The following is a 26,999-nucleotide window of genomic DNA, read 5'->3' on the forward strand; positions in this document are numbered from 1 at the left end:
CTGAGAAACTGTTTATTACTGGGAGTTACCTGAAAAGGATTAGCGCAGAGGTACGTACCAGCCAGTTTTTACTCTACAGACATACTTACGTGTATATTCCTTGAATAATAGATATTTACATTTGTACAAGTAAATATATTTTGAATTAAGTTATGACATTCATGGTAAAGACCAACGTCCTTGAAAATTGAAGTTGTTATTCGCTGTTTCACGTTCAGCATTTAGGGTAATGGCAAAAGCTGGTTCACCCGTTGTCAGTATAATGTGACCGGCCAGAATGCTGTGCTGGGTGCATTCGGCATGGTATTTAAGTGAGATAGCACTATAAAGTCGGCATCAGATACGCGCTATCACGAAGAGGCAAACACACGAACATACCCTGACCCCGACACACATACATGCATACACAACACAATCAGGGGCACGTCCTTATAATATCTAAGTTGTTTCAGTATCATTGGACCTTACTGTATGTCTACATATTATTGGGCTATTTGCGAAGGCTTTAAGTTTTTTTTAACAACTACAATTGAATAGAAAATTGGGTCGAATTTACCTTTTTCACCTCATTGATAAACACGTTACCCAGTTTGAAACATCATCGCGCTATAAAGTCACGCATCAATTTACATGAAAAGGCGAACGCAAACACAACATGTTAAATATCATTCATTTAGTCAAAAAAACAAAACCGCATGCTATTTATGTAATTATCAATTTAGCACTTTTGAATTTTTCAACAGGAACAGCGCGGATGTGTGGTTATTAATCTGAATATCATGTTGATAATAACATGTGGAGTCTACTAGAAGGCGTTTTACTGACAATTTGCGTCGTTTAGGGCCAAACAACAACGCAAAAAATAGACAAAAGGTTAAAATGTGTAAAAGATTTCAAAATGTATCAATAGCAAACGAATTGTTTATGAAATATATCATATCTTATTTTAGAGATTAATTGAATGTGAATACTTGATACAGTTTCTGTGCAATCAGTTTTTCCCCGGAATGATTTCAGCTCCGAAAAATGATTTCTATAAATTAAACGATACCTTGCGGGACTTTTAAGAAAAAGTAATAAATATATAATTAACAAAATATTATAAACAACAATGTTCTTTGTGTAACAAAATCTGCGAAGCTCAATCGGAAATCGAAGCCTGCTACTTTTACTACAGAAAGATACAAAAAGGATCTGAGGGGAGGTTACTGTATATACGAAAAATGCACTGCAGCGGGACACGGATCCTTAATTCTCAGTGTTTTTGCCTGCGATTGGTCAGGAATCCTCCAACTTTTATGATTAATATTGGCAATATATAAAAAAATATAAACATTAAGGTTTCCTACTCCTCCGGGCACAGAAATTAAAGGCTCATATATTTTCCTCGCGCAAAACAAATGTCCTACACTGACATGTGCTCGGATGTGTATGGAACTATCGTCTTTAAATGTAGATTTTTTTTATCTCACCAAAAAATGCTCCTTTTACAGCGTCAGACGCATATTAAAAATTAGTTTTGTAAGAGCTTGTCGTTTTTATTTTAATGTAAATTTATATCAACCAGTTTGGAGGAGAACTTCTCAATCTCAATGGTGCACCAATGTACGACCAAAGATGTTAGTTTCATTATTGATTATCATATTAAGTAGGAATAGAATACTTTTGACCGGGACATTTTCGCCCAGTCAATTTTTCTCCTTTCTCCCATGAATTCAATTTTCGCCTAGTGTTAATTTCGCCCTTCACATTTAATTACTATATATATTATGCTGTTTACTAAAGAGTCGCTCTCATGATAAATTCGCCTTCATTAGGGAGGGTGAAAAAACCCCGAATTAAACTGTAGCAAACATTCCCGGTATAAAGTAAGTATTCAAGAGACGGAGGGTTCTATAATAGTAATTAGAAGTATTAATACGAGACTCTTCCGAGAGTTTAACCTCAATTTGTTGTTTTAATGGGAGTGAAAAATATCCATACACGAATCATATATAATGTATTTTATAGATTATCAATATGTAGGTGTATATATGTCTGAACTATTGCCATGACAATGTTATCGCCCTTTTGTGGTTTTCTAAACTAATTTTGTTGTACAAGAAATGTATGATGTCACTCAGAACTTCATTACGACCTTGCATTTTACCTAGCCGTGTTCAAAAAGGCTTTTTTTCTAAATGTCATATGTTAATTATGTTATTTTAATAGTGCCCACAGATTAAAGTTAATTGAAGCGTTTACTTGAAATAACAAATTAACGTAAATAACTTTTTATTCCTCTTGGTTTGGTTTAGTATTGTTTAACGTCCTATCAACATCTATAGTCATTTAAGGACGGCCTCCCTTGTGTGCAAGATACATGCTTGTAGTATATGCGTGTGGGTTTTGGGTGGCTGCGATATGTTCGTGTTTGTCTCCTTGTGATAGCGCGGAACTGATGCCGGCTTTATAGTGCTACCTCACTGAAACATACTGCCGAACACACCCAGCAGGACGCCCCACCCGGTCACATTATACTGACAACGGGCGAACCAGTCGTCCCACTCCTAAATTGCTGAGTGTTAAGCAGGAGTAGAAACTACCATTTTTATAGACTCTGGTATGTCTCGGCCAATGGAAAGAACCCAAAGCCTTCCTCACAGGGGCGAACGCTCAACTAAAGGCCAAAAGTGAGGCATTGTCAAGGGAGACATTAGGAAGAAGAAAGTTGTTTAGAAAGAAGAGAAAAGATAAGATCCTAAATTTAGTCGCCTCTTACGATCGTGCAATGGGGGCAACAGGCACAATTCTTACGCCCTACCTGAAGGGACCTTATTGGCGTTACTCGGTTTTGCTATCTATTAGCATTACTGTGTATTCATACGCATTGTAAAAAACACCTTATGCTATAACAGTAGCAAGCATGTTACATAACCAAAGCTTATCTCTCACGATAAGACATGAATCACGGCTGTTTTTTGCTGACATTATACTGACAGAACAACCGTTATTTTAAAAGGACTCAACCAACTGAGGATTAAATAATTCACAAAATGAAGTAAGTACATGTACCTAAACTCACTTTGATAAAAAAAATGATGTTTAATCCAATACCAAAATGTGACGGACACACCCACCAGCAGCAGTTACTTCCTGCTTCCTTCCATCCATTTCACGTTAGGAACCAATTCTTTAGTGTTTTATTTAAAAAAATAAGAAAAAATGTTTAGCGATCTTTTAAAAATAACAATATTTTTTTAGCATTTATAATACCCTTAAATCCATCGGTTTAATAACTAAACGTAAAAACATTGTACACAGGTAATACAGCAAAATGGCCGACAGTAATGCTAATAGATAGTACACGGTAAACACTATACCGAAAAGAAATGATTACGCAATTTCTTAGAAAGAACGATTTGATCTATTTTTATTTCATTTCAGCAACACTTTTTTATTAGCCAGATAAAACTTTATAATTTTTACACCGATATGATTAATAAAGTAACATATTTAGGTCAAAGAGTAGAGACAGACTGCAAATTGACGTTTTCTGATAAAAAAAAGCTGCAACAACAATTTTCTAAAATAAAAACGTTGGATCACATATATGATTATAAGGTCAATTATTTTCTAAAGTCTCAAATACACCGTAAGCTTTTCAAGTGCACATAGATGAATTGCATAGTCAAATGCAGTGCAGTCGTTTTCAAACCGCATCATGCTGTTTTATCATGGAGTATACAGGACTAAAGAAAATACAGCTCAAACAGCAAAAGGTCAAATAGGTCATTGTGTGTGTGTGTGTGTGTGCATAGTACACATATGGCTAGTTCTTTGGCTTATGTAAAAGCAGTTTCTAATAGATGTATGTTAAACGGAAAATGGTTCTTTCTATTCTATCCATTCAAAACTTAATAATTTATTTCTTAAATATTTAATTAATAATACAAGCAGGATTTTTTTCCAGACAGAAACATACATTTACATTTTACATAGTAATACACACACACACACACACACACACACATACATAGCATACGTACGTATATGCATGCATGTATGCAAGCATACATACATACATGCAATCATACATACATAGCATACATACATATACAAATGTACAAACACACACACACATGCATACTGAACACACTTACGTTTACTCATGATACATACATTCATGACACATGAAAATATTGTTAACATACACACATTCCTACGTGCATGCATAAACATAACGCAAATCAATACATGTAGTTTATGCAATAATGCAAATCAAAATGGATACTTCAGTATGGGTTTCTTTTGATCTCTAAACTGTTTCATTACTACACATCATTATTACAAGGGGAGTCATCAGAACATATATGCATGTGTAAATCGAGAATGCATACATACATACAGTTGGGAGCAAATTTAACTTGGTATCTAGTGCACTTCGTAGTGTAAACTTGTTGAACAAGGAAGTGCACTTGACAAAACATTGAAGTGCACTCCAGTTCACTTCAGTGTTAACTCCAGTGCACTACGATGTTAACTACAGTGCACTACAGTGTTTACCAAAGTTTAAAAGACTTTTAAGTACATATTTCAATAATGGGTTATAATGAAATGGGTTCCTTTGTGATATGAAAATGGAAAGAGAAAGGGAAGAATCATTCAACTCATAATAATGATACACTTTTTGTTTTCTTTTATTACATAAAATTTCAGCCGAATATATACATGTACAAAGATAAATTGTACACTATCTCTTATAAGTATAGAAAATCTATAGATAGCTGTTCTATCTCAGAGGAAAACAGTTTAAAAGTACACTTTACCATATTTAAATTCACATCACATTTCATATCAATATTGTAGTGTCAGTATGGGGGATAAGTATCTGTTATGCGATATGAGTAAATGGCGTGGAAAGTTTTCCTATAAGCTTCTACTTTTTATGAAAGGTTTCTCTATAACACGACATCAATAGAGTAATTCGCTTCTTTGTTTTATACAAACAAGTCAAGAAAAGCTAAAAATTCCAGAAAAATCTTATATCATGGCATAGCACTATACAGATAAAAGGTACAGCTCGATCAAGCTTTAAGATGTGGATTAATTTAAGTTTGTTAATCTCAAGTTGTCAAACGTCTTAAATGAAAATTAAGAAAAAACTATGAGTTAGTCTGATTTTGATTTCTTTGTTATAGATGTATACACGTCAGGTATATGTACATGCTGATTTAGATATGATTGATTGGTTGGTTTTACATCCGCTTCACTACCGAGTAGTTCGGTTATCAAACAGACGATTTAGATATGATATCTACCTGAGAATATATAGGCAATGACCACCCACTGACCATTCACCTGTAGTCACATGGAATTCTGATAGGCTGTACCTTACCTTGAACACCTTGTGTGAAAGCAATTTTTCCTGTCAATTGATACATAGGTTCAAGTTCAAATTCAAGTTTAAATATTTTATTTTCGGGTCAAACACATAGTATTCATAAAATCACAATACATATATACCTTTGAATATAAAATGTGTCCAGCCAAAATGTCTTATTAGACACGTTAAAAGAACAATCACACTATTTACTTTTAAAACTATCTTCAGACATGTAATGTTATTAACCAGTCTTTGTAAAAACAATTATGCTTGATAAAAGTTTATTTGTAGCAGGACTATAATTTCCACATATATATATAATACCATGTACCCCAACAGGGTAAGAGATATACAAGAGTGGTTGGGCCTATCCCTACCGACAAATTATATATCCTCCACCCCATACCTGCACATATAATTGTAATACATACTTTAATATGGGAGAAACGTAGTTCTTCTCTTCCACATAAGAGAAAGTTGGGTAGCTAGTGTCTTTTGGAGAACTGGTTCACACATCACATATCTGAACTGTTCAGTTCATATCATTGAAAAATCCATATACATTGTTTGATCATCATAAAATATACATTCCATTAAAAAATTATACTCGTTTTCTACATCATTGTTGCACAATTTACATAACCTATTATTGACAGGAATCACAGGTCGGGCATGCCTACCTTTTTCAATTTCAAGGGGCAAAGAGCCACATCTAAAGTTAAATAAAAAAAATCTTTTTCATTTGAGATGTACAGATTTTACATAGTCGCTAGTGACAGGCTCATACTTGTAAGTTCTATATGTACACAGTTTATTGCCATTTACATTGTTTGTGTCATCCCACAGAGACAACTGCCACTTATCATCATCTTCAAAACTCAGGACATTCTTAATATCCTTCATACATTTGTACGTTGATGTATTTGCGGTTAAAATTTCACTTAAATTTTTCTCCGCTATCAGACTAACTACACGAGAGTCCCAGGCTTTTCTAAAAGAACATGACCATTTATGAGTTGTCTGCAGTAGTCTGCTATCATCGCAATTCTTTATACGTAAATATAGTCTAAAAACTTCAGTTAATCGATTAACTTCACATGAATTCCAACCTAAATCTCCTCGAAGGGCTACATTACTTGCTTTTCAAGCAGCACCCAGAAAATACCTGCATAGTTTATTTTGAACCATAGCCACTTCTCTATATTTATTCAGACCCCAGATTCCAGTACTAAAAAATAGCACTGGTTCCACTAGGGATACATGCAGCTTACAGTGAACTTCATAACACATTTCTCCAGCATGTACATACTTGGAATAAAGAGCATACAATGCTCTACTTGCAGATTTACACAGTTCTTGTACAGTAAAATGTAAAGAGGTATGGCGGGTTGCTATGTCTATTCCCCCAAATCTATGACCCTCTAGTGCGCGCGTCCAACCGTGCACTGTTATTACGCGTCCTCAGGTATTTCTATACAGGTAGCACTATCAGAATCCCGTATTTAAGAATAGATGATTGTAAACAGACGAATTCAAGATCATGGTTATCAATACATGTGTTTCACGATAAAGACTCAACAAAATGCATATTTCGCGTTATGCTATATAAAACACAAGATCGTACAATCATTACAAAGTTTGAAAGGATTTAATTCCCATTGCTATTGCCTACGTTATGCCGTTACATGTTTTCTTAAAAAACACGCATCTTTATTTTGTTTTTCCCGTACCTTGGAATGGTAAAATTACGTAGTTTTCAAATAGCATGTCTTGCACGTGTATTGCGATCCTAACATTGTGCTGCAGTCTTCCTGCATTTAAAATAAATGAGACTGTCCTCGACGATGAATTTCCCGCATGTTCGGTAATATTTTGCGATAATAACACTTTTTTTTTTTGCTTTGCCTTTTTTTTTTCCGACGCAACAATCCCGTATCATTTTGTATTTCGGCATCATTTGTTTGTGTTTAGATATTTAATAAAAATACCAATGCCAATTGGACGGTAAAACAATTCATAAAACAAGGCGTAGCTGTACTGTACATGCGTACAGGGATTTGTTGACATGATCCCATAGAAGATAAATCAATAGGTATGTTATTAAAATATCAATAAAATGTTCCATTGATTTGAAAACTATTTTTCACTTTATTAAGGAAAATGATCACTTGCCTAAATAGTAAAAAAGAAAGATGAAAAAAGTGAATTCGAACCTATACCGTTCATATTTCTGGTCACAAGCTAACTATCTGGGACGACCGTTAACAAAATAAAATGTTAAGATATCAAAAGGTCTATGTACGCTGGGTTACGTAAAACCGAGCTCTTTATAGCATCTATACCTGCTGCTTTATTAAGTTTTGCTCGAAAGACAGCATCTTCAACCTCTTTCCTTGTAATGGGAAAATTAAGATCATTGCTATCCACATTTGACGGTGGACCCAAAGAGTTAATATCAACTGGGACATTGTACAGATCACTATATATATCACGCCATACTGATAAAACTTCAGTTGCTTCTGTAATCAAATTACCATCCGTATCTATGACCTCTGTAGGAATAATACTTTTACGTTCATTATGTATACCCAATTTACCTATTTGCTTCCAGAATCCCCTTTGAGAATTATTATACACATTCAAAAGCTCTTCCCGTTTTGACGCCTGGAATTTTCTTTTCTCCTTACGTAAAACAACATCAAATTGTTTACGGTCTTGTACACATTTTTCTTTCAAACAACGTCTTTCATGAGATTGGCCTTTAAAACGAAGCCATTCCTTCTCACTTTGAGTGCGAGTTGCCCATAAAACAGTTAAGTCATTTGTCCAGTAAGGTTTACGTCTAGTAAAAGTTGACTTTGACCTCAAGTCATTATTCACTTGGACTTTGGGTATTTTTTTTTTTTATCTATTTCACCCCTGATCAGAGAAAGAAAATGCTTATATGCATTATTTACATTACGGTTATTTTGTAGTTCAAACTCAATTGAATCGATTGTGGACAAAATTTCCCTCATTGCATCATCATCGTTTAAAAAAAATGTTGGTAAATTACGTGTTTTATAACTGTATACCGGTTCCTGACTAGCCCCAACGTCATCTGTTACAGTACTAGTGTTACATGGCATATCAATACAGAATTCTAATAATGAGTGATCAGGACAGCTATCACCTTCCATATTTAAGGTTTCACAAATATTAGACATCAAATGTACTTTAAAGTCTTTGATACTATGGAGTTGTTCATATGGGGTCATTAATAGAATCTTTTACCCCCTTGGGGGTGAGACAGGGTAATCTCAACCCGAGGGGTAAGATTCTTAAGTTGTCAAACACGAGGCTTGCCGAGTGTTTGACAGCTTAAGAATCTTACCCGAGGGTTGAGATTACCCTGTCTCACCCCCAAGGGGGTAAAAGATTATTTTTCTCTTACCCTGTTTACCCTCTTATGTATTTTATATAGACGTTACATCAATGCAAGACAATGTTGATGTGATGCGGCTGAATTGTCGACGTGACGTCATTGTATTGTTGCCATGACGTCATTGTATTGTGCCGTGACATCATGGTATTGTTGCTATGACGTCATACAATTGTTGAGAACGTGCAAAGAACACGTGTCGCTTGTCTCAACCCTAGGGTGAGCTAAGAAAATCTCACACCGGTAAAATGGTGGATATCCCTGTCCAGGGTAAGAGAATACATAATCCACCACTGACCTCCCCCGAGTAGAAATACATGTAAAATCCTGTGTCCCTCTCCTCCCATTCACCATACAGAACCCGGAATCGGATAGAAACTCAATAAGATGGTAACCAAATTCATTTATAATAGTATCGATGACTTGTCTTTCTCCAATGTCGTCTACTACAGCGATGAAATCTGACAGATCTCCGCATCTCGCAATAAAATCGCCAACTATATATATTTTCCCTATATTTTGATACATGTAAACATTATTTAGCAATGTTGAAAAAACTTCTGTTACATCAACTGGTCTGGTCGAATCCTTTGGTTGCAAATAGCAAACGCACAATATAAACACTTGGTCCTTTGCACTTAACTTTACCCATAGAATATCTTCTATTGAATCATCCAGGGTTTCATAGGTAAATCAGTACACGGTTACAGGTAAGGTACTGTGGCTGTCCCTTTGTCTGTGGCTGTGCCTCAGACACAATTCTCTTTCAAAACAGTGAGTTTGACTCTATAATAGTGTTTCACACTACCGTATCCCTTAAATGGTTTACAAACTGCGTGTTGCATGGATAGTCGACGCTAATTGATAACACACCCCAGCACCAATTAATGGGTCAATGAAACATGACAGAGCCTTTTGAACCTGTACATTCAGTTGTCCCTAATAGCCACAGGGCACAGGTGTTACATTTAAAGAACTAGAAGGTCAATTAGCAAATAAAATTTTGAAAATTTCAAAAAAAATCTGGAAGGATTATGTGAAGGTTAAATAAATAAAACAATGTTAGGATTTTTTTGAAAACACACTCAAATGTGTTCTGGAAGAAAAAAAGATCGAAGAACTCATAGTTAACTTAACTTATGGTTTATTCATCATTTTTTAAAACACAATTACACACACACACACATATATATATATATATCATCTCTTCAGTATTCTTTATGTATAGCTATATATATAGATCATCTCCTCATAGCTAGGATAGATGATCTGACAATACCATTATTTGTTTATTTTGATTGGAAAAAAAGAAAAAAAAAATCCTTTTAGATATTTTTAAAGTTTATTCTTATATTTTATTTTCATAGTAGACATGTAGTCAAAATGTAATTTCTTACTAGAAACACAGACTTAGATAACATCTAATTCCGTTATAGAAAACTATGCACACTTCCTAGAATCAATATTATTTGTTTTTTAGTTATTTTTCCAGAAGGTCTAAGCTTACTTAATAGCTTAAAAAGATTTAAAAAGAGACCATTAAAGAAATAGTGACATCCCCCTGAAAATACATATCATTGGTGCATAGGGATGTCTTTAGGGTTCATGACCCTCCAACTCCAACCCTATGTTTGCAGAGATAGAGAGAGAAACATATTTATATTTTCTACAGCTGATACACATGGTGCTTTGNCCCCCCCCCCCCCCCCCTCTCCCCGTACCCTACTAATAAGATTTTGCCCCTGAGTTCTGATCAGGAGGTAAATGTAATTTGACATCAGACCCTATACATTGTGTAATACACACACCCTCAGGGCATTTCAACCCATGCAGTTTATCCATTGAAGTTAAGTTATAGCCTGTTTAAACTAAGAATGTCAACTCATTTTGTAGATATGATACTAAAGTCAATACTAAAATGGATAAAATGCATTACAGTGACCGTTGAATTGGTTTGGCTCCAAGGTAACAGAACAGGCTAATGAAATTTTTATGAGTGACCGGAGTTGTACCTGGCCTATACCTGACACATAGAGCTGATATACGATACCCGTTCCAGATTCAGATTCTTTATTACACTCTTGACACACTTGTGTGTGTAACAAGAGGTCAAAAATTCAAAACAACATACACGGCAGACAGTGTAATACAGTTACTAAGTTCAGTGTAACATATGAATACTTATATTAAATACGCATTAAAGTAATTTACTCAAGAATAATAATGATTACTTGCAAATTATAAGCATATAAAGGTAATAAATAACAAATTTATGCAATTTAAGAGTAAACTGCAATTGAATGACACTAATCAGCGTGAAATACATAGGTTTTCTACATTTTTTAGAAAGTAGCTCACTCTGGATAATATGGGTCGATTACAAATTTCAAACATACCTTTCATTTTAGCTATAAAATAAAACTCTTTAATTTTATCCACATTGATACTAATGCAAAATAAAGTTTCTATACATTAAACATAAATATAAACAGTAGACCACTAAATGAAGCCTAAGTTTCTAGCACAAATCACATTCTCTATAGGAAGTGTCATCCCAGTCGTTGTCTCTGAGTTGGTTGAGTTCCTCGTCGAAGATGGTAGTATGGGTCTGATAGATTCTACGCAGCGGTTGGTGATCTGGTTCATTATCTGTTTTGCAACAACACTGGCTGTGTCTGCGGCGTGGTTGTGTGGATGTCTTCCGATGTTTGCTGGTATGTTGTTTACTGTCGAGAGTGATGCTGAACAACCTGAGGTTGAACATCTCCAGAATGTTCTGTCGCCGTTTCTACGTGTTTGTCTGTAGATGAATCCATCATGGGAAACGTTCTGTCCGCCTCTTCTGTTCGTGATGAACTTAACGTTGATCTGAGCGTTTGCCATCTTGTAGTTGATGTATCAAAGCACACAATAACAGATAATAAGTTTAACTAATATATGACAATAATTATAAGAGAATTCACACAAATCTGAAAATACAAGTTTAACTTATATATCATAATAAATATATGATAATTCACACAAATTTGAAAAAAGTGCAAGTTTAACTAAAACAATGACAAATTCTAAATAAAAATTCACATTCACCGAGCAAAGAAGTTGATGTTTCAAAGTGCAGAGCGAAATATGATAATTCTCCAAAATGTGCTGTTGTTTTATACATTACCCACTTAACAGCTTGGGATTGGAACTCTAATAATAAATTTGTTTGATTCTGAAAACTGTTCTTAATATTAATTATTATAATTATTTATTATTATTTGTAATTATTAGCAGTTATTGATTATCTGATTAGTTATCAGAAGTTGATTTACCTGTGCAAGTTACCTGTACACCATTTCTGCAATAGACTATAACTCACTATCATCACAACTGACCACCTATGTAAACATGTTTTTTAAGCAGAGTTAGTGTTCAGGGAATCCACCAAATTTACCAGTAGAAAAGTCAATTTGGATACCTACATATTTAATTGTTTCTATAAATAAATGTTTTGTTGGAATTCAGATCTGCATTCCTGTTACTACAGTACGTTGTTACCCATCATGAATGAGACAATATATATATTTAGTACATAGTGTTTTTTCCTATTCACGTACAGTACATGTAGCTTTCAATTTTGTTTTCAAAATGAATTTACAGAAAAAGACTTATGATTCACTATCATGTACTAATTAATATAACGATGGATTTATATATTTTATGTAGATGTAATACTGTTATAACTATAATGGAACTTTAATGGTGATTATGTCTTTAAGACAAAGTATTATAAACTTTTAGCCACCAATACATGTACCATGGATCAAAGTCGGTGCATGTGCTAATAATTTAATACGTCATCACGATCTATAGTTATTATGCTATTTTCATAAAAGGTTCTGCTTAGCTCATTTTATGTATATGAATAGGTAACATCTAATATTCAAAGATTTATTGATTTATCGGGAGGGGAGAAAATCATAGTATGTATAAACAAATGAAAAGGCCAGACATAATATGATAAAGAAAATTAACTTGTGAACTGTAGTTAACTCCAGTGCACATTGATGTGAACTCTAGTGCACATCGATGTGAACTCCAGTTCACTTCAGTGTTAACTCCAGTGCACAATGATATGAAATCCAGTGCACAAGCTAGTGAACTGGAATTCTCTTTTCTTGTTAACTCCAGTGCACTAGGCTACCAAGTCAAGTCAATCTGATTAAAATCATCTGTTACATGGCTTCGTTAACTTCGTACTACGTTCAGGCGGAGCACTGTAACAGATGATTTTAATCAGATTGAAGTTAAGTTTGCTCCCAACTGTTCATAATACCATACATGCATACACAGCAATACATGCATACACAGCAATACATGCATGCACACAAACATATATACACATATGCATGCATGCACACATATACCCATGCCTAAGAATGTACAAGTATATCCATCCGTTCATACATACATAAACATACATACATACATAAACATACACAAGCAAACAAAAACAAAAACATGTAAACACATAGCTATATTTCATGTGATTTATTTTTAATTATATTTCATTTGATTTCTTTTTAATTTTATAAGATTATATGTCAATCATCAGTTTCATCTCACGGCATTTGCATATAGAATATCATATACATATATATATACATATATAATTTAGAATATTCAATACTATATGTAAATATATACTTAATTGTTATATATATTATATAGTACTTGAGTATTATCGGGTATAAGCTAGGTTTATTCCTTTCTTTACCCATAAAGGATTTAAAATAACATATTATATGCTTGTAACATTTTTAGCTTTAGGGTATGAAAATATTCAACCATGATTCCCATGTTTTTTCAAAGGTCTCAATTGCATCCCTTCCTTGGGCTATTACCTTGTCAATCTCATGTACATTAAATAAATATATTTTGAACTCAGTCATGCTAGGGTTTATTTTTTTTCTTGAGTTAAAGTAGATGGAGAATTTTGCATGAATCATGATGATATAAGTTGGAATGGATTTTTGGAATTCAGAAGTTTTACCAAAAAGTATAATATCTTCCTTTATTTCAAATGTTTGATCAGTTTTTAAGTATATCCATCTACGTATGTCCTGCCAGAAGTTATTTGTTATTTGACAATGATAAAAAAGGTGTTCTATAGTTTCTTTGCTTTCTTGGCATAAATTACATAAATTACATTGTTTGATTCCAATTATTTTCAAATAATGATTAAGTGGAAGTATTCTTGAAAGAAGCCTGAAAGTGAACCATTGAATGCTAATGTCTCTTGTTATTTTGAAAGGGAGAGAGAAACTCTGTGATAACCTTATATAAAATTTCCTTAAATATCACCCTATCATAATATATGAAAAAACATCCATTTATACTTTATTTAAAAATATTGTTTAGAGTTTAACCCTTCTAAAGATTTAATCAATATCTGTTGGACTATTATATGAATTGTGTGTATATAGGCGTTATTAAAAGATCAATACATGCATATGCAATGATATATATACCATAGTTGACTACTCATATAATGATATTTATACCATAGTTGACTTCTCATATAATGATATATATACCATAGTACACTTCTCAAATAATGATATTTATACCATAGTTCACTACTCATATAATGATATTTATACCATAGTTAACTACTTACTCCATATATTTTTCATATATATCATACGCTTACGGTGAAGGGTACCACATCATCAGTTTTAACCACAAAGAAGATTTCCACCCAGTTTTTGTTTCGATTGGTGTATCCCCCCTTGGACCAGCATAAAGGCATTTTTCTCGTTGTGTATAACTGCCCTGTACATTTTTTCATAGGTGTTGTGTCCCATTAATTTGACATTTTTTTTTTTTGCTTTCCTTTTTATAAATCCTGTATGGAAACATTTGTAAAGTTTGCGCTTTGTAATGTAAAGGTCTAGAGTTCGACCTTCTTCATTTTTCCTGTTTTCTTTAATTTGTAATTTTGTAAAATCTTAAATGTTTCGCATAGATACAATGGTAATAATATACTGTATACCGGGTAATTTTCGCTGTAGTTTCATTTTCACCTTATTCGTCCTTCATGATGAGGGCGAGTTTATCATAGCAGCGAAAATAAATAAACATAAAACACATAAATGAAATGTGAAGGGCGAAATTAACACTTGGCGAATATTGGTTTCTTGCGAGAAGGGCGAAAGTGTGACAGGGCGAACATTTCCTGGTTATTTAACTTGTTCGTACCCTTTACCTCAACTGAAAAGTCTACTTATGATTACGAAAGACACATATAACTTTTATCCATCGTTACAAATGTATGAAAAAATACCGTGTTATCAGTTTTTTAAAATTCTAATGAGGAAGTAATCAAAATATGTATTTACATGTACGACATTTTAGTCAACGATATAAAGGGATTCTGAGAAAAACAATAGGAAATTGTTATTTTCGTGAGCAATCGTAATTATTTTAATATAATAAGCATGTTTCCCTTCCTATAACATTTTACCTAAGACGAAATAAATTATATTTCACATTCTTTTTTCCCCAACGTGACAAAGATCAGTAATCGCATCAGTCAATCTTTATACAAATTGTACTTGTAAAAACCGAACAACATTTGTGTGATGGATTTGTTTTGTTCATCAACACTAAGCAGTATTTTTAACTCGGTTATAGCGCGGCCGTTTTCGTTTAAACGGCCAAACCGGCCGGACCACAATTGTTCGTTTATTATATAATGTCTGACCTGGTAATCTGATGCTGCTTTCAGGCGAGCCTTGACAAAGCCTTGCAAGGCCTACATAGACATTTGCAGGTCCGCCAGGATTTATATCCGAAATTGTTACATTTATAAACGGTCAAACCGGTTGTTCCGCATAAACGAACAGGCCCCAGCACTTATCTTACAGACATACATGTGTTTACATAAATCTGAAAGCAAGCTAACATCTTATAGTGTAATCCATGCAATAACGTGACATCGTGTGACGTTGTCAACTGCCATTATGTTCCCGTCGATAAACACAAACCGCAGTTTACCAAGATATGAAGCTACATTTGCCTCGCGTAGTCCATTTTACCTGCCAATCCAAACATCGAGACACAGCACCAACATTTGAAATATTCATTATGTTACAGTATGTAGCTAAAGATATAATAAATTTTAATGATGAAATAGGACAATAGTAGAATACGCATGAATATTAAATACAATGTTTTGTGTGCAAAAATAAGTGTTTATTTACGTTGACCAACAATTATACAATATTAACCTTTACATTAAATATTTATTCATCAGGCATGTCGAACTTGGAAATTTTTCGTTTAAATGTTTTAATATACACATTCGTTTCCTTGTTTCAGGGGAAAGCCTAGCTATGCGCTGAAGGGAACCCTTATCTTCGTGATATGTTGCTTTTTACTATATTCAGGATTATTCCTGGTTCAAAATATGTATATGAACACACCTCGTCCTTTGTATCCACCATTCATTGATAAGACATTTCCTGAGAGGATTCGAGTTTACTATTACAACAAGCCCGATTGGGTATCTGTGCATGAATTTGAAGGTTGTGAATATAAATGTGATATGACAGTAAACTCCAAATATAGTGCTTCTGCAAAAGCTGTGATATTTCATGGACCTGGATTGGGCAGGACAGCGCCTAAAAAGTCACGTGGTCAAATCTGGATCATGCATGGTTTGGAATCCCCACAACATTATTCGAATGACCTGTCAGAATGGAAAAACGTATTTAATTGGACGTTTACGTACAGAAGGGATTCAGATATTCTCCAAACGTATTCAGGTTTCATATCAGTTCCAACTAAAATTTCGATATCAAACATCACCGAATTGTGGAAAACTAAAGACAGGATAGCTGCTTGGATGGTATCACACTGTCATACCCACAGCAAGCGAGAAAAGTATGCAAATCTTTTGCGGAAAACCACTGACATTCACGTGTACGGTGGGTGTGGACAATTCAAATGTCCATCCTCTAATGCAGATAACTGTATGGGACTTCTTCAAAAGCACTACCGATATTACCTAGCTTTTGAAAATTCTCTCTGTTTAGATTATGTCACTGAAAAAGGTTTCAAAACATATGTTTACTCTCCTTCAACCATTCCAGTGATGAGAGGAGGTTCAAACTATTCCCTCTTTTTCCCTCCAGGGTCATATATCAATACAAACGATTTCAATACAGCGGAAAACCTAGGGAAAGCGATGAATGGAATTTCTACTGGAAAGAATAATTTCAGGAAGTTTTTTGCATGGAAACAAGCTATCACTGTTGACAAAACATTGCATCACAAGCAATGGTGCTCACTTTGTGAACGGATTCATCTGTCTGAAAACCACACAGGTTTGTATTCAAGTATTAAAAACTGGCTGTACGACAAACCGAGATCAGCGTGCAAAAGTCCTAAAGACCTAGGTTTGTAGAGACGTCGTTACTATGGAATTGAACTTGATTTTCTAACTTTAAATAAAAAGGTAATTTATCATATGTGTTTCTTTATTTTAAAAAAACCCAGCGGAAAATGGTCTACTGCTCACTCTGATTTAAGAACCGGGTCTTTCAGCAATAGTAAACTTAATGAAGCTACGTTTTGTATTTCCTAATATTGTTAGTATCATTACTTAGCTACTAGGACGCATATCAGCCTCTTCCCAGTATATTGAAGTTAAGGTAGCAACACCCGTCGTCCGACATTTAAAAAGGGTATTCAATGTGAAGGGTACTGTTAAAATATAATGATACTATTACCGTCGATCACCACTATTATGATTTATTTGATAAAGTTATGTTCTACAGAAGCACTACATCTTGGAACGTATTTGACAGTTACATCCGTCGAAACCTGAGTGTTTGAAATAACCCCGACTATCTCGATTATTCGCATCAAATTTGTGTTTTATTAAGCAGTAGATTCTTCTGGTGAATTTCTTAATCCCAACAATTCGAAATAAACTTAATGTCCACATCCTTTCACTTGTAAAATAGCACTGTTCATTATATACACATTTCAATCGTTTTATTTAAGGATTGAATATCTTTTTATTGAGCTTTATGGGGACATAAACCTCAATGGGACTCGAGTTCATATCAAATTTGTCTTAGGACACATTAAAGTATATACCCCATACACATCAACATAACAGGATTCAATTGTTCATGTGACGACATCACTCACTGTGTGACGTCATCCTGATAAGATATGTTGCTGTTTTGTATTAATAACAACGTAAAAACAAGTAAATAATCTGGGTTTTATTCATCTGAAACTTCTGGAAAAAGTAATTGAAAACAATATATAAAAGGGACTACTTCCTGCATTATTTGCTGACGTATTCATACGCCTTCTTGAAAGTTTTTGGTAGATATATTGAGCCCTAGGTTTTAAATTTACATTATTAAGGTGTTTTATGCAACCCTCCTTTTATTTCAACGGAAATTTAGACCAGTTTGGTTTGATTTTATATTGTTTAACGTCCTATTAACAGCTACGGTCCTTTAAGGACGTGCCACAATATGTGTTGCGTAAATAAGCGTGCATATGTGTATGCGTGCTGGAGACAGGGTATGTTAATGAACGTTTGTTGCGATAGCGCGGATCTGATGCTGACTTTATAGTGCTATTTTACTGAAATACCATGCCAAAGGCATCCAGCACAGCATTCCTCTCGGTTACATTATTTTACCCAAATGCTGAAAGTTATGCAGATAATAACAACTACAACTTTTTAAGGACTTTTGTATGTCCCGGCCTTAGGTGCATCACCTAGGCGAAAGTTCAATTTTAAAGTCAAAAGTGAGGTATTGCCAAGCAAGGCACTAGGAAATAAAAGATACAAAGATCCCAACTATTGCAATTGGTGCAGCCGATTGATTCTTTCTGGTCCGAAGTATTACCATTGAGTCCAGAAACGAAAGACGAAACAGCTGTATGATTATGTGCTTGGTAACTCGTTTTTGGCAAACTGTATTTATAATCCAATTTCATAATTTCAAACTCACGTTGATCCTCAATGAGTATAACAATTTATACATTGAATTATCTGGTGTTTATTTGATGACGTAACAGAACGGAACACCGCCTCATTGTGGTTACAGTCACTCCACTTCTTCATCACCATAAAGATCTGGTTCCTGAATTCATAACAAAGTAATTTTTTCAAGGCCATCTATAATCAGGTCTTGTTATAATATCATGGCTTTACGAGACTTTGTCTCATTGTCGGAACGTCAGTATGTTACCCTTGCATGTTTTCTTCGTTTTCGGGGTTTGGTTTGGTTTGGTTCGGTTTGGTTGAAAGGGTTTAACGTCCTATCAACAGCTAAGGACGTGCCTCCATGTGTGTTGTGTAAGCGTGCATGTGTGTATGTGTGCCGAAATATGGTATGTTGATGTACTTGCCTCCTTGTGATAGCGCGTATGTGATGCCGACTTTATTGTGTTATCTCACTGACCCTAAATGCCGAACGCTAAGCAGAGAATAACAACTACCATTTTCGTTTTTGAGGAAGAAAACATAGCCACCTATGTTGACAACGGGGATCCCCTTATCGCACTCACATACTAGTTAGTTCTAACGTAAATATTCAAGTATGTTTTCTCGTTGTCTTTGCATTTCTTGACTGCGTCATCAACTTTTCTTAGTCCAACACAATGCTTTTTTATAGTTATGTGAAATATTAGTAGACTCGGATACGAATCAAACGTCTGACCTGCAATCGAATGGCAATATCATATTGATCGTTCCCAATTTCTAACTGACACAACTTCTTGTGGTTTCTGCTCTTTCTACTATCGTATTTTGTCATAATAGAACTATCCAATCCCGTCTTTACTTTATTTTTTTTGGCGGGAGTTTCAGTGATGTGTAGTACCCTCTTCATGTGTTTGTATCTTTATAGGATTATCACAATCCGTCCTCATATTTTGACTGGGCTTTCGGTGATGATATATAGAATAAAAAATGTATTTATTTTAGAACAATTATGGCCCAGATGTTAGCGCGCGGAGGGTCTAAATGTGGGAGAAAAACCGGAGTACCCTGAGAAAACCCATGTGGTCGGGCAGGTGACCCCAGATCTTTTCACGTCCGATCGGGGAATCGAAGCCCGGCCACCTTGGTGAAAGGCAAGTGCGCTATCCACTGCACCACCCAACCACCCATAGAATACATCGTCACCAAATTTGTTTCTTCTTCTCAATGACTACATCGTTTTCAATTCATTAACATAACATTTACAAATTAATTACAATATACGCCTTTGGTGTATTGTATTCTAATAATATTTTATAACAAATTGAACAAAAGAACCCATTGTTCTTCATTTGTTAAACATCAACTTAGCGAGGTGTATACATGAATCGCTTTGTCAGTGTTTCTTTTGTCCGTCTGTCCATGCGTATTAAAAACCTTTTATTTAAGATATCTCATGACCCCTTAATACATCGAGCTCACATTTTCACCGAAGTATGGTTATATCGAGTTCTACACAAAATAGAATTTTGTGGTCAATGGTCAAGGCTTAAGGGTAAAATGCCAAAATACACAAGAGGCCCAGAGGGCTTTTATCGCTCACCTGGAAATGTTAGCAAAGTTGAAGTTATAATAGCCAGATGTTGCTGGTAAGTGTATTACATGGTTAGTCAGGGGTTATATTTATATGCAATTGGACAAAATCCTATTATTCCTAACGTAAATGGAGGATTTCGAAGAATTTGCTAGGTTTCCCATATAGGGCCCCGCCCCTTTGCCCCCAGGGGGGTCAGCCCATCGTTGATACAAAATGATGTCCCCTCCACCCTACCGGAAAAGGATATTAAAGCTATTCCTCTATATCTCTTATTGGGCTCCGCCTCTCTGACCCAAGGGGGTAAAGACCCCACCGTTTATACAAAATTGATTCCCCTTCACACTAGGGTGCTTCATCCAAAATTTAATCAAAACCCTGTCATTTCGTATCCTACAGAAGAAGAAGGAGTTTGAAGAATTTGCCTAGATGGCCCTGCCCTTCAGGCCCCAGGTGGTTCAAGCCCATCATTTATACGAAATTAATTTCCCTTCCAAATAGGATGCTACTGTTCAAATTTGGTCAAAATACCTTTATCCAAACGGAAGGAGAAGGATATTAAAGCTATTCCTCTATATCCCTTATAAGGCCCCGCCTCTCTGCCCCCAGGGAGGTCAGATACTCCGTTCATACAAAATTGATTCCCCTTCACTCAAGGGTGCGTCATACCAAATTTGGACAAAATCCTGTCATTCCTACAGAAAAAGAAGGATTTTGAAGAATTTGCTACATGTATGTTTCCCCTATTGGGCTCCTTTCCTATGCCCCCAGTCTAAATTAGAAGAAAATCCCTTAATCCCTACAGTAGAAGAAGGATTTTAAAGTTTTTACCTCTATTTCCTTTATTGGGCCCCGCCCCCTGCTCCAAGAGATGCCAAACCCACCATTTATACAAAATTGAGTCCCCTTGGCCAAAGGATGCTCCAGACTAAATTAGAATAAAATCCCAAAATCCCTACGGTAGAAGAAGGATTTTAAAGATTTTACCTCTATTTCCCCTAATCGGCCCGCCCCTCTGCCCCAAGGGGTGCCACACCCACCGTTTATACAAAATTGAGTCCCCTTCGTAAAAGGATGCTCCAGACTAATTTAGGATAAAATCCCTTAATCCCTACGGTAGAAGGGGATTTTTAAGGTTATCCTCTATTTCCCCTATTCGGCCCCACCCCTCTGCCTCCAGGGGGGCCACACCAACCGTTTATACAAAATTGAGTCCCCTTGGTATAAGGATGCTCCAGACTAATTTAGGATTAAAAACCCTTAATCCCTACGGTAGAAGGGGATTTTTAAGGTTATCCTCTATTTCCCCTATTGGAACCCGCCCCTCTGGCCCCAGGGGGTCCACACCCAGCATTTATACAGAATTGAGTCCCCTTGGCCCAGGGATACTCCAGTCTAAATTAGAATAAAATCCCTTTATCCTTACAGTAGAAGAAGGGGTTTAAAGGTTTTACCTCTATTTTCCCTATTCGGCCCCGCCCCTTTGCCCCGAGGTGGGCCACAACCACCGTTTATACAAAATATAATTTAAAACATCATTTTTAGGTCAATTACTATAAACGGGGAACTTTTAGCCGCAGTTAAATAAATAGTCCCATTCCCCAGGCGTTACTCTGCTTCACCTTTGTATTAATACGCATTGTAATGAGTTCATATTAAGGATTCCTGTACAACTGCCAAAAACTGTAGCTACGCATGAGGCATTTTTTTCTGACATGATTATACCACTGACAAAGGAATCGTCCCGGGCCAACTGTTCTACTGTGTTATCCAAAAATGAATTCAGCTGGAGGTTTCTGTATATTCGAAAATCCACAGTGGAGTTGGACGGGAATCCTTAAAAAACACAGTGGTAAACATGATGCAGCTAAAACAAGTGTCACGCCAAAAAATTACAACCAAGAAGAAATTTGAAATGTATACCATGTGGTAAGTAGAAATAGTATATATTAAGATGTTTAATATAAAACAATGTTGTTGATGATACACCAGCAACGGTGTCATTCGCATTCGTTATTGTTGAAGTTGTTTTCGATTATATCCGCTCATTTCAACTTGTGAAGCCATTGTTTAGTGTAATATTTAAAAAAAAAAAATCATACAAATTCATCATGTTTCGTTTCAACACATACTTATGTTTTATGGCATATCACTGTATTATATTGTCATAAATTTAATCTATTTAGTGATTTAAATAACCAAGTGATTACATGTATGAACACAACACAACAGAATACCTTAAAGTAATGCTTATATATCGTTAGTGTTGACCCATTCAAGGCTAATTAATATATACAATTTGTGTATATATAAAATATGAAAGGATACATATAACAAAGGACTAAATAGTTAGCAGCAATGACATTGAAACGCCCCTTTATTAGAACACAATGATATATAAATAAGTTAAATTAAGTAGTGTCTATGTTATCGGTAGAGTAGAGTAGTAATGAATGAGCAAACTAGAAGACCGTGTTGCTAATGCTATAGTGTCAGCCACTCGGTAATGAAGCGTACGCAAAACTATTCAAACAAATACAAACCAACCGACCATTATGACCTGTCCTGTTGACCTTCAATTACTATTTAATTAAAGTCGAGTCGATAATCAGATAAGGAGTTGACGTAAATCATTGTTTCATGTGTACAAGGGTTTAAACAAATCTGAGGGAGGTGTGTTGGGACAAAACAGAAGTAATAAAAGGTTGTCATTGCTGTATTGCTGTGCGTAAGATACGGGACATAAATGGCGTTGTTTGTTTGTTTTTTTCGTTCTTTTTCTTTTATGTTAATTTTATGATATTTATAATTCTTAAACAAATTATCGTAATTCATCAATTTATTCATTTAAATGAAAATAACAAAACAAGCACACAAGACTGACTCCTTCATGCGGATATTGTATACATTTTTCATGTTATGGAGATAACACACAAAAAACGAAGTGTACTCTTTTATGATGAGAGTACACTCCGGTTTTTTGTGCTATAGCTCCATAACATACAAAATATATTCAAGTCAATCCTTATGATTTAATCTACTATACACAATCCCTGTGAAAACCCACTTTTATTGATGGACTCTTTTCTCTTAGAAATTATTACGCAGCTGTATCAGCCAATCAAAAGCGACGTTACAAACGGCGACGTCGTTTTTTTACGTTATGGGTTGATAACATAAATTTTCAAGCCAATGAAAATGCTTGTTACAAGCAAGATTAAATTATATAGATATACATTGTATATAGAAAAATGTAAACTTGACAAAATGCAAGATTTTTTATTATATAAAAAACAAACAAGTTAATTGACATTAGAAGACGTTATATTTTTCACTTACGTTTTCACTATATAAGTTCTTAAGGTGCATGGTAACATAACATTGTGTGACGTAGATTGTTTATCTATTGGTGACGTCATAGGTATTAAAGGATATACATGTATACCCTGCTGACTGGTATTTCAGTAACTACCTCAGTGATTTCATTCCAATGAATCAGTCTTGATCTCGTTAACCGAACTGTATCACCAAACAAATTATAAATACAATAATTTAATATTTTGTTTTGTAACTTCTGCAATGTATTCACACTGTTGTGTTTTAACATAATCTAGTTGCTTCTATTTCAAAAATCTCTTGCATATTTGAGGAAATAACAGAATGTCCTCGTTATAATGTCGCATTTAATCAATTGTTAAGCCGACTGACAACTGGTCTAACTTTATGTATATTATTCAGTCCTATCCCGTATATGTGTATAGAAACCAAACAACACTAAGGGAAAACACGTTTTCGGCTTATTGTGTTTCGCCAATAGTCAGAAAATTGTGATTCTCGATACACCTGAACATCAATAAACAGGTGGTCATACCAACAAAAGAAATGAAAATGACTAGTATGAATATTTCAAGGAAATGTCAGCGTTATCGATCATTTCAGTTTAGGATAGTCATTTTTGTCATAGATCGGGGCGAAAACAAAGACGAATTTTTGGAGCAATCCGCTTTTTAAGGTATAAAACAGGTTAACAAGGACTCGTTGCATTACATACACATAAAACCAAAATTGTAAAATTAAGAGAACGACACAGTTTTCATAATATAATCATTTGAAATTGTTTAACGGTATTTTCAACGAAAACAAGGGAGAGTCTTCGAAAAAGGATTTGTAAAACAGAGAAGGAGTCAGAATTTGATATAATATTATAATGTACATATGAAATACAGGTATAGCCTGTGCCATCATCGAGACACATCAGCTATTTGTGTCTTGACCTCGCAAATTTTTTATCATATACTCAGGACTTGGCTATAATTAACGGGGGCCCTTGGGTAGACGGTTAGGGTACTATCTGTAATATGAAATGAACCTTAAATGATGAAACAGAACAATATGACTGCCAAAGAAGTACTCAATGTAACCTCTGTACAATACTCTTCAGATCGAGATCTTCCTTAAATGATCGTAGCTGTTAATAGGACATACACTCTATAAAACTAAATTACATTTCACTTCCTTACAATTTGTTTATTCAATGTCTGTATACACTTTTGTGTTCTTGTTTCAGTGAAAAGCCTACCTTTTTGCTAAAAGGAACCAGCATCTTCGTGATATGTGTCTTTTTACAGTATTCAGGAACATTCCTGGTTCAAAATATGTATAGGAACATGTCTCGATACCATGTTCGTCCTTTGTATCCACCATTCACTAAGAAGACATTTCCTGAGAGAATTCGAGTTTACTATTACAACAAGCCCGATTGGGTATCTGTGCATGAATTTGAAGGTTGTGAATATAAATGTGATATGACATTAGACTCCAAATATAGTGCTTCTGCAAAAGCTGTGATATTCCATGGACCTAGATTGGGCACGACAGCGTCTAATAAGTCACGTGGTCAGATTTGGATCATGCATGGTTTGGAATCCCCACATCATTATTTAAATGACCTGTCAGAATGGAAGAACGTATTTAATTGGACGTTTACGTACAGAAGGGATTCAGATATTCTCCAAACTTATTCAGGATTCAAATCAGTTCCGACTAAAATTTCGATATCAAACATCACCGAATTGTGGAAAACTAAAGACAGGATAGCTGCTTGGATGGTATCAAACTGTTATACCCCAAGCAAGCGAGAAAAGTATGTAAATCTTATGCAGAAAACCACTGACATTCACGTGTACGGTGGGTGTGGAAACTTCAAATGTCCATCCTCTAATGCAGATTACTGTTTGGAACCTCTTCAAAAGCACTACCGATATTACCTGGCTTTTGAAAATTCTCTCTGTTTAGATTATGTCACTGAAAAAGGATTCAAAACATATGTTTACTCTCCTTCAACCATTCCAGTGATGAGAGGGGGTTCGAACTATTCCCTTTTTTCCCTCCAGGGTCATATATCAATACAAACGATTTCAATACAGCGGAAAACCTAGGGAAAGCGATGAATGGAATTTCTACTGGAAAGAATAATTTCAGGAAGTTTTTTGCATGGAAACAAGCTATCACTGTTGACAAAACATTGCATCACAAGCAATGGTGCTCACTATGTGAACGTATTCATCTGTCTGAAAACCACACACGTTTGTATTCAAGTATTAAAAACTGGCTGTTTGACAAACCGAGATCGGCGTGCCAAAGTCCTGAAGATGTACTGGATTCTGGGAAAGTTTCGCCTTAGTTTAATTTTCACCAATTCGCCATCCGTAAAAAGGGCAAATTAATCATTAAACAATCATTATTAAACAACATAATTAGCAAAGCTTTCAAATGTGACTGGCGAAATTAACGCTGGGTGAATACGGATTTTCCAGCGTATGACGAAAGTTTCCCATTATACAGTACTTAAGCACATACATTGTAAAGATATCAGGAAACAATATTTTCTGGCATTGAATATAAGTTAATGATAATATTTTAATAACGTAACCTGGTTCTTTTTCCAAAGCGGCAGAAAATAGTCTACAGCTTAATTTAGAACCGGGTTTCTCATGAGCAACAAAGCTAATGAAGATGCGCTTATTCTGAATTTATTCTGTTAATATTATTGAAACTACTACCACTTTATATACCAGCCTTTTCCGGCTATGTATCGGCACGCAGCGTCGAAATCAGAAAAAGCATACTAAGTAATGAATTGATTTTTTTTGTGGACAGTCATTAAAGAAACTATCAAATGTCTGTATCGAATTTACTATGACAATCAAACCTGTATTGAGAAACAATCTTCGAGAAATCTTCAAAGTGGTCGCTTTATGCAAGTTCAATTCACAATGAATAATTCCATGAGGACTAATTTTACCATAAGTGGTTTCTTGATACTGTACATACTATATGTAAAACAAAAAGCAAATACTAAATGGTGGAATGTACCTTAGGGGAATCGCCAAAGATGGCTCTTCTGTTTATTTAGAGATATCGTTTCACTCCGGTTTTCTAACGCACCGAGAGAGAGCACTTCATCTTTTATCTTCTCTCTTAGATTTATAAACAAAAACAAAATAATTTGTAAGGAAATATTTGAGAAGCTTCACGACGATCAGTTTACTAATGTTTGTTCAATCAAAGTATGTTAGAGTAAGTAAATGTCGGGGGGGGGGGGGGGGTTTTTCTTTTT

The 26,999-nt window shown here is 35.0% G+C and overlaps 1 protein-coding gene across 2 annotated transcripts; it reads left to right on the forward strand.

The window, feature by feature from the left end:
• LOC110461345 (alpha-(1,3)-fucosyltransferase C-like) lies at positions 1-17,283 on the forward strand. Of its 2 annotated transcripts, none has more exons than XM_021514799.1 (2): positions 1-50; positions 16,152-17,283. In XM_021514799.1, exon 2 carries the CDS (start codon positions 16,240-16,242, stop codon positions 17,236-17,238), a length of 999 nt encoding a protein of 332 aa, XP_021370474.1. In that variant the 5' UTR covers positions 1-50; positions 16,152-16,239; the 3' UTR covers positions 17,239-17,283. The 2 variants fall into 2 exon arrangements, with proteins under 2 accessions (XP_021370474.1, XP_021370465.1); XM_021514790.1 differs by lacking the exon at positions 1-50 and adding an exon at positions 2,910-3,040.
• Positions 17,284-26,999: the final 9,716 nt, after the last annotated feature.

The sequence above is a fragment of the Mizuhopecten yessoensis genome, unplaced genomic scaffold (assembly GCF_002113885.1).
Source record: "Mizuhopecten yessoensis strain PY_sf001 unplaced genomic scaffold, ASM211388v2 scaffold1391, whole genome shotgun sequence".
In the NCBI taxonomy this organism is placed as follows: Eukaryota; Metazoa; Mollusca; class Bivalvia; order Pectinida; family Pectinidae; genus Mizuhopecten; species Mizuhopecten yessoensis.